The sequence below is a fragment of the Eptatretus burgeri genome, chromosome 6 (assembly GCF_056783735.1).
Source record: "Eptatretus burgeri isolate ZD-2024b chromosome 6, Ebu_testis_v1, whole genome shotgun sequence".
NCBI lineage: Eukaryota > Metazoa > Chordata > Myxini > Myxiniformes > Myxinidae > Eptatretus > Eptatretus burgeri.
Window position 1 is genome coordinate 62239687 of NC_140966.1, and position 10000 is coordinate 62249686.

Sequence of the window (10000 nt, forward strand, 5' to 3'; positions counted from 1 at the left end):
TGCGGTGAACCGGTTGAAATGGGGTAAAGCTCCAGGGATCTGTGGCATCCATGCTTCACTTCTCAAGGCTGGTGGAAATGCTGCACTTGTGGCGTTGCATGCAGTTCTGTGCTCTGCCTGGAACACAGGCATCATCCCAACTGACTGGAAGAGGGGCCTTGTTGTCCATCTCTGGAAAGGGAAGGGTGATCGCCAGGACTGCAACAACTACCAAGGGGTGACGTTGCTCTCAGTGCTGAGCAAGGTCTTTGATTGGATAATTCTTGATAGGGTTCGCCACCATCTGCTTGAGCACCAGCGTCCAGAGCAGTCAGACTTTACACCAAAGATGTCAATGATTGACCGTATCCTTGCTCTTCGTGTCCTCACCGAATGCAGACAATAGTTTCGGCAGGAGCTGTTTGCAGCCTATGTTGATCTCTGTAAAGCGTTCGATTCAGTGAATCGGGATGCCCTCTGCAGGATTCTTGGTCTTCGTGGGGTGCCACCAAAACTGATCGATCTGATGTCTGAACTCTACTCTGGTACTGAGAGTGCTGTGAGATGTGGTGATACCATCTCCGACTTATTTCTATTCGTGACTGGAGTTCATCAGGGGTGTGTACTCATCCCCACACTTTTCAGCGCTTGTATGGACTGCATTATTGGGAGGATGTCGGAGAGATCAAGCTGCGGTGCATCATTTGGGAATGTCAAGATCTCTGACCTTGATTTCACAGATGATGCAGTCATCTTTGCAGAGACTCTGGATAATATTTTGGGTCCCTCGAGGTGCTGAATGAGAAGTTGGAGCCGCTGAGATTACGGGTTTCCTGGGTGAAAATTATGATCCAGTCTTTCAACGGCATCTTCGATACTGCTATGTTGTCTGTACCTCTTTGTGGTGAGGATGTTGAGGTCACGGAGTGATTCACTTCCCTTAGCAGTGATATTCATGTGTCTGCTGGCTGTGAGCCAGAGGTCAAGAGACATCTGAGTCTGGCCTGGGGACTCATGGATTCACTGAATTATGGGGTATGGCGCTGCCGGTAAAGGTGCAGGAGGACGAAAGACTGAGTCTTCAGGTCCTTGGTGCTTTCATTCTTGCTCTCTGGATGTGAGACTTCGACTCTGACCAGGGATCTGAGATGGAGACTTAATTCCTTTGGTACCAGGTCTCTTCGGAGAATCCTTGGCTATCACTGGTCGGACTTTGTGTCCAACGAGCGTTTGCCAAGTCCTGACTTGAACCCAATTGAACATTTATGGCGAGACTTGAAGATTCCAGTCCATCGACGATCCCCATCAAACTTGGCAGAACTTGAGCAATTTTCACATGAAGAATGGGAAAATATTTCACCATCTCACTGTACAAAGCTGGTAGAGACCTACCCACAGAGACTCGTACCAGTCATTGCTGTTATAGGTGCTTCCACCAGTACTCACCTGAGGGGATGAATACCCTTACAACCAGTGAATTTTGATTTGTACATATTTTTTTACAGATATTCCTGACATGTAACCTCCTTAAACTGTAACAGTGTTTAATTTGATCTCGTCAGTTATGAATAAAGAAGTTAATTTGTAATTCATCTAAATGTGGCATTATTGGAAGGGGGTGAATACTTTTGCAGGCCACTGCATTTTATCCAATATGGATTCTACCCACCTGCATGTCTCGGTGTCCAACAATAGGACAAATGAACTCTTTCCACTGAGTCATAGCGACGATACTATAACGAGCTTTAACATGGTTTGAATGGTGGCCTTCTATTTCAAGGACAAATAGACCAGCGGTGCCTGCTCTGGGCTTTAGGCAAGTATGTAAATTTTAACACTGGGTCATAATTAACAGCTGGCTAATTTGGTGCAGACAGCTGTCCTGCTGCCTTCACTGTGTTAATGGCATCTTGCGAGCAGCCGGGGTTCACAGGCTCAAAGCCGTGCCACTGCCGTGTGCCGTGACGTCCAATAATCCTGTGTAGAAATTATTCCCTCTCTCGCGTCACCCACGATGCTGTGCTTTTTCAACACCATGGCCTGTCAGCTCGCCGCTAAAAACCAGCAAAGGCCTCGGGAGGCCTACTAGGAAACGGACCTTAATCGGAGCTGTGGAGCCATAATGGAGCGTGATTGCGCGTTCCAATACGTAATACGGCGTGCCATTAGTAATGAGTTATCACAGCACTGTTTTATATCCTGTACCATTACGTTGCCTCGCAAGACATCTTGCAGTGCAATGACACGACCTTGTGACTAGCGAGCTGGAGACTCTCGTGGGGATCAAACATATGCATCATTTGCATCCACTGGGGCACATCCTCGACACACACGGCAGGCGATGATGGACCCAATAGTCAGTAAATATATTTCGAAGACATTCTCCATGAAAGATTATAATATGTTGTATTTAACACCTCCAATGTATTCACGCCATAGTATGTTTCTGTAACTCTTTTCTCGTTTTTGGTTTTTTTATTCTGTTTTGGGACTCAAGATGCAGCATCATACTTGGCTTTTTCTGCCATTATTCTAGTTGTAGAAGCTTTTGATCCATATATATATATATTTGATCACTTGATTAAAAAAAATTTTTTAACTTCAGTGCTAGGTTACTGACATTCCAAATGCCCTTATCCTTACATGGTGCTATTTGAGTAGATGGGACACTTCAACAGATCATCACCATTTTGTACGCAGCCTATGGCTTCTGATTGCTGCTGATGCTGTGCCCCCTGTAAGTTAGGACAGGAATTTGGAATTTGTTCATGGTGCCGGTGATAGTTCGCCTATTCTTCACGAAGGACACCGTGGGATCTTTAACGGCCACCAACTAATTCAGGCTGATGGGACACCCAGTTTAACGTCCATCCGAGGGACGGCACACAGATTGATGAATCATCCTGCCTGTGAAACAATGGAATGGCGGTTTGTAGCTGGGTCGAGACTCAAATCCAGGATAAACGGCTCCGAGGTGAGTGTTCTCGCCTGGAGGCAATCCTGCCAGCCCACTTCAATGGGTTAACATACCTCATTAATCCCCAAGAAGACGATGTCTGCCCAAACCCTTATCCGGGGAAACACATCTCCATATCTCCTGACAGGATGCTAAATTTGAATTAACTTCCAAACCTCACGAACTCCTGGCAGAACAAACTACCTGCAACTAACCCCAACCACACAAAAGTACCTGCGCTAATCTTCAAGCGGCACAATAGGATAAATGGCCACACTTGATGGTTCACACACCAGAGCGATTGCCACAAAAGTGTCACAATATCACAGCAGTCATAAAAATCCCACGCTATACCCATCGAAGCAAAGCCGTAGAGAGTCGGTGTTGGGTATCACATTTGCATGAACCCCGAATAGAGAATATAATTTGATATAAACCTGCCTACCTGTGTTTGTGACTCTTCAAAGAACACCGTTTCTAACTGTTTAATTGGCATGTCTGGAATTCCCAGATCGCTGTTTGTATAATTAATGATCCCTGCCACATTCTACCCTGAATGTGACATTGCTGTAATATTGTGGTAAAACATTCTCCTCCCACGGCCTCTTCCTGCAAAGCCCCATGGATCGCACCGTCGCTCATTGCGTTTCCACTTCACCCTCCCGTTACCCAACCCCAATTGATCAAACCCCCTAAAATATGGGAAAAATGTTCTTCAAACGTTCGTTGTTTTTTGTTGTTGTCCTCCCATTACCGTTGCCAACACATCAGCATGATGGGAAATGGTTCTGGTTTTTTTTTTCAGAATGATTGCATACAATGAATGATGTAAGTTAATGTGGAAGCCATCCTTGAAATTTACTTTTTATTGTGCCTTATTGGGCTGCATTACTCTTCCTTAACCCTCTTGCTCTCAACATTGTTTGCTACATCAACATCACAAAGAAAGAAGTTCTAATTTGAATGATCTTTGCGCAGGCATATGCACAGACTGTCGGAGATTTTCCCCGTGACCTTGCGAGCATGCTCAAAGGCCTGCAGCTTCAACATGTCGGCAGGCACCACAGTGGTCTGGGTGAGTGGATACACAAAGGAATTTCTGTCTGGCAGTACATTCACTGGTGTGTGCGTGTGTGCGTGTGTGCAAAACAGGAAGTGGAAAAGGCCTTGGCATTAATATATTTCTTATATTTGCTTCATTAGCAAAAGAGATGACCCCTAACCCCATAGATGTTTAGCCAATATCAACCAGTGAACAAATACACCTTCAGCGTAAGCCAATCGCAGGGATTCAAACTCGTGATCGTGAAACACATTTGTCCGTAGGATGTGTCAGGAACATAGATGGCACAATGCTGACAGCCTGGATACCAGCACAATGTTGCTTGTTGTTTTTCCAAATATACCTTGCAAGAGGTCTTCAACTTCCACAAAGCAAGTGAACACAGAAGGGATCAATCTGAAAGACAGTGTATTCTGGGATTGAGTGTCCTTCCCCAAAATTCCCAGCAAAGTTTGTGGTTCGATTTTATTCCTTCAACAATAGAATTAAGATGAGAAAACTCAGAAGAAGAAATCTCTCAAGACGCAAGAAAGTACACTAGTCTGAAATTTCTTGATGTTTTAAAGGTGCACTCTAACTTAATATTCACATATCTTGTCTGATTCTTCTGCATGAATGAAACACGGTGGTTCGAAAGTTATCCAGGAAAGTTCAGACTTGACAGCAGCAAGAAACACGCATTTAGGAATTGTCTCATGACGTCAACTACAAACTGCCAGGAGATCTCACAGAGGTGGCTTGCTCACCTCTGGGTTGTCTTGGCAAAGTCTGATTCCGAATTAAATGCAATCTGAATGTAAACCGCCACCCTGGTGCTCTCCGCACAGCCCATTACATCATTAGAATATGCTGTAATTTCAGAGGACATGTAAGGCCTTTTGCCTCTTCAGCTAACAGTTCTTTGTAGAAATTAAAAAGACCGCAGTGCTTTCAAAACGAGCAGGCCAGTTTTTCACAAGTTTTCAGATGGGAATACACTTTCCTTTATTTCCTTATTGACAAGAAAGGCATCAATTATGTCATGTCTGGCCATAAATGATCCAGAAGTTGTTTTTACCTCCGCCACCGAAGGTCAAGGAGGTTATGTTTTTGCCGCTGTCTGTCTGTCTGTCTGTCTGTCTGTCTGTCTGTCTGTCTGTCTGTCTGTCTGTGTGCAGGATATCTCAAAAGTTGTGGACATATCTGGATGAAATTTGGAGGGCAGGTTGGGTGTGTGGCAATGTTGAACCGATGAGATTTTGTTGAAAATCCGGATCCGGATCCGACCACTATAATTTTTAAAGTGATTCCTCACCATTGAGAGATCGGGGCAAAACTGATACATAACACGATATCTCAAAAATTTGTAGACGGGTTCGGACGAAACTTGGTGGACAAGTTGAGTGTGTGACAAGGAAGAAATGATTCGATTTTGGTGAAGATCCAGATCTGGATCCGACTACTAGAATTTTTTAAGTGATTCTTCACCATTGAGAGATAGGGTCAAAATGATTGATTCAATTTTGGTGAAGATCTGAATCTGTATCCGGTTCTGATAATTTTCAAAGTGATTCTTCACCAGCGAGAGATTGGGCTCTATATTTATATACATCTATACATATCTATAAAAAAAAAAAAAAATATATATATATATATATATATATATATATATATATATATATATATATATATATATATATATATATATATATATATATATATATGGACCACGAGGGGAAAACCAGAGATGTCAGGATAAGTCAATTTTGAAGAAACTGAAAAACAAAGTTTCAAGACTTTGGTGAACTGTTTAATAACTGTCATATAGATTTATTTTCCAGTAAAAGGAAGAGTGATCATTGGTCGATCAAATTAAGAATGTAGCATTTGCCAAGCTTCTGTGTTATTTAATTTTTGAGCAAAGAACGAATCAATGTTGAAAACTGACATCACTGGTTATTCCCTTGTTTAACAATTGCCATGCAATTTTAACCCAGGATGTGTAGCGAATTCATGCTTGTTGGTTATTAGCATACATTACATGACTTTGGTGATCACAGATTATTTTTTCAACATTAAACGGTCATTGTTTTTTTGTTTGATTGGTGTTCAGCGCCATACTCAAGGGTATTTCGCTTATATGACGACGGATTCTCCATTTCTTACTCCGTACTACTTAATATGATGGAAAACCGGGAGGAAACCAAGGATAAACCACCCCCGCGATAGCCAAAGTCACCTCATGTGACTCCCTCATATACCGAAGCAGGTTGATTGGGCGGTCGGTACATCGAATGAGGATGGGTACTCAGACGCGCTAACCATTAAGCCACGGCGTGGGTCCCATAAAAGTCACAATAAAGGTTTGACCAGGCTTGAACCACGATATGCACCAACCACCGAGCCCATGATATAACCAAATAGGCCATTGTAGTGCTCAGAGTTTATGCTGTGAAAGTTTGACAACCTTTCATTTTTTAGTTTCTCAACTCTGAATATTTTGGTGGAACAGTTAACATGAATGAAAGGGAGATAACCAGGAGGAAAGTACTGACAACTCTGGGTTTCTACTTGTTCAGCTTTGACAACACTTGTTTTTTCATTGCACGACTAAACTTTATACCATATAAATTATGTGACACCCCTGGTTATTTGTTAAAGTAATATTGTGAGAGGAAACCTTATGTTGCCAACTATTGGCAGGTGCAATAACCCTGAAATTTATAAAAAGTGACAACTCTGGTTTTCCCCTTGTGGTCTTCATATATATATATATACACTGTATATATCTATATATGTATATATATATATATATATATATATATATATATATATATATATATATATATATATATATATTGTTATGATTTTGCGCCCGCCGGCGTGCGATCGACCGCGTACCTCTAATTGCAACCGCGTCACCCACCGGACGGACAATTCAGTCGTGACCCTCCTGGAACTATCGCCAGAAACCAGTCACTGGTGGGGGTTTAACCTCACCACAGCCCAGTCCGCATTCCACCCGCGCGAAATAGGGTCACTCGCCAAATATCGAAATACCTACGTACTCGCGCGGGTAACCGACTGAGGGGCCGTACCTCGCCGCAGGTCGGCTTGGGACACGAACAACTTAAGTGGTCCGTTCCGTTCTACAGCGATAATCGAGTGGGTATTATCGCCGACCTCGACGAATCTGATTCTCCTTACCAGGTGTTTAAAACCCAAGTAATTATTCCGCGATGCAAGATGGCATTTTCAATGGGGAATAGAGGACGCAACGAACGGGATACATTTCACAAGCATGTACATTTATTATTTACACACAACACAAGCAAGGAATCATGCACGTATGTAAAAGCAAGGCAAATAGAAAGCGTTACAACCGAATATGTGCAAGGTTCATGTACAGTTACTTATGCAATCGTTACTTAACAGGACACGGCGCCACCAACATTCGTTCAAAAGCAAGAAATGGCCACCCCCGAAGACGAGGGTGCAGACATGGTCCGCGGACCTTTATAACGTGGGACCTGGAGGACCGACCGGGTCCCGCGAGATTGTGGCAGGTTACCTGCCCCCCTCGGTGGTCGGTGAGTCGCGACTTCCCGCTCCCACGACAGTCAGCGTGGTCGCACCTGGTTTCGGGCCTCCCACGTGGCCAGAAAGCTCTCTCTGGCGCTCCTCGTCCGGACGCGCAGGTCCACCACACAGCCGGCACTTCTGCTCCTTCCGTCCGCGTCTCCCACCAACAGGCCGCTCACAGGACCACGAGCGCAGGAACCAACCGAGGAAGAAGAAGAAGAAGAAGAAGAAGAACTGGACCACCGGGGAGACAGGGAAGGAGAGACGCATGAACCATGGAGAGAGTGAGCCTCGCGTGCGGACCGCCCTTTATAGCGTGGGGCTCCGCCCGTCGCTCCGCCCCATTCTCGGCTTCACCTCCCTTCGAGAAGCTTCTCGAAAAGGGGCATTTCTCAACTCCGACCGCCTCACTCCTCGTATCCACCAATCGCGAGCGAGCCGCCTCGCCCTTCTCGTCACACCCGGAGAAATAAAGGCGGTAAAAAACCCACACTCACCATTGGAGGTTGCTTTTTCTCGTTCTTTTACGCCCGCTTTCTCGAACCCCTTTTGAATGCGGAAAGGGTCGTAGCATGGTCTGTCGGTCCAAAATAACGAAAGGGAAAGAAAAACACTATGTCAAAGGGTCGCAGCCCGGTGTACACGAAGATATCCCTCTAAACAATGGTGCGGAAAGCAATCTGAACACTCACTTACCGGCATAGCTAATCTAAGGAACCTTTATGGTGTTCTGCGAATTTCCACAGCCATAACTATATATATATATATATATATATATATATATATATATATATATATATATATATATATATATATATATATATATATATATATATATATATATATATATATATATATATATATATATATATATATATATATATATATATATGTATGTATATATATATATATATATATATATATATATATATATATATATATATATATATATATATATATATATATATATATATATGTATGTATATATATATATATATATATATATATATATATATATATATATATATATATATATATATATATATATATATATATATATATATATGTATATATATATATATATGTATATATATATATATATATATATATATATATGTATGTATATATATATATATATATATATATATATATATATATATATATATATGTATATATATATATATATATATATAGTCATGTGCCGCATTACAACGTTTCGGTCAACGACGGTCCGCATATATGATGGTGGTCCCATAAGATTATAATGGAGCTGAAAAATTCCTATCGCCTCGTGATGTCGTAGCCGTTGTAGCACTGCCAGTTGTATAAAAGTACAATTAAATATAGCACAAACAATTATGTACAGTACATAATACTTGATAATGATAATAAACAACTACAGTGTGGCCTCGTTATAACGTGATCATTGAGGTCCATAAAATGTCATCCCGAAAAAAGCGGGGTCGCGCTAAATCGGGATTCAAGAAAATCACCGTTCAACCTGACCCAATGTTAACCTAACATCCGAAAACACCCCTATTTTCGCCCTATTTGACCCGTTTTTTGCACGTTTTCCTTCCAGCAAGTAAATTACCTTTGAACTAGAACGGGCACTTGGTAGAGCGCATACCTTCGCCGCCGCAACTTTTTTCCGGGCACATTTGAGAAACGTCATTTTAAAACGTCCATGACGTCACAACCGTCAGTCCTATTGACGTCAAATTTGGTGTGTAACCTCCTTGAAGGCAGTCCAACAAAATGGAATGATAAACACTGAAAAATTAAAAAGTTGAAAAATGACATCATCTTTTGACGTCATTTTGACGCACTTCCGGGGACGTCACGTCCAATCCAGGACTACCATTCTGAAAGCTCGTAGTTCACTGAACGTTTTAACGTTGGTTTCATGTCAATAGCTCTATTAGATCTGAAGCTATGCCTACAAGTATATTTTGACCTTGAGTGTGACCTTGACCTTGACTACAGAGTTAATTGGCAAAACCTGTACATCAATAAAGATATTTTGGTACTGATCATAATGCCTGGATTTGGGAGATTTTGCTTTATAAATTATATAGATATTTGAATGTAAAATATCAGGACATTTTAGCCACAATTGAAAAACGTCATGATCAAACGTCAATGACGTCATAACGGTCAGTCCGATCGAAGTCAAATTTGGTGTGTGACGTCCTAAAGGTAAGTCCTACAAAACGGTATGATCAAAACTGATGAGATCGAAAATTGAAAATTTACGTCATCTTGTGACGTCATTTAGATGCACTTCCAATGACGTCACGTCAAATCCGACACTACATATCCGAAAGGTATCTCGTCATGGAACAATATGGCGGTGGTTGCATGTCGATAGCTGTATTATGAAGGAAGTTATGCTTAAAAGAGTGTTTTTGACCTTTTCTTGACCTTGACCTTTGACCCGA

The 10000-nt window shown here is 42.0% G+C and overlaps 1 protein-coding gene across 9 annotated transcripts in view; it reads left to right on the forward strand.

Annotated features, from left to right (window-relative positions):
- The window catches only part of LOC147024924 (ERI1 exoribonuclease 3-like), a 260432-nt gene that overhangs the window by 193609 nt on the left and 56823 nt on the right, over positions 1 to 10000 (forward strand). For all 9 annotated transcript variants that reach the window (XR_015059267.1, XR_015059266.1, XR_015059268.1 and 6 more), the window contains one exon: positions 3914 to 4010. Coding sequence is in view for 6 of the 9 variants with exons in the window: in XM_085885336.1 (XP_085741462.1) it covers positions 3914 to 4010 (97 nt within the window). In the remaining 3 variants the exon portion in view is untranslated. The remainder of the gene's footprint in view (positions 1 to 3913; positions 4011 to 10000) is intronic.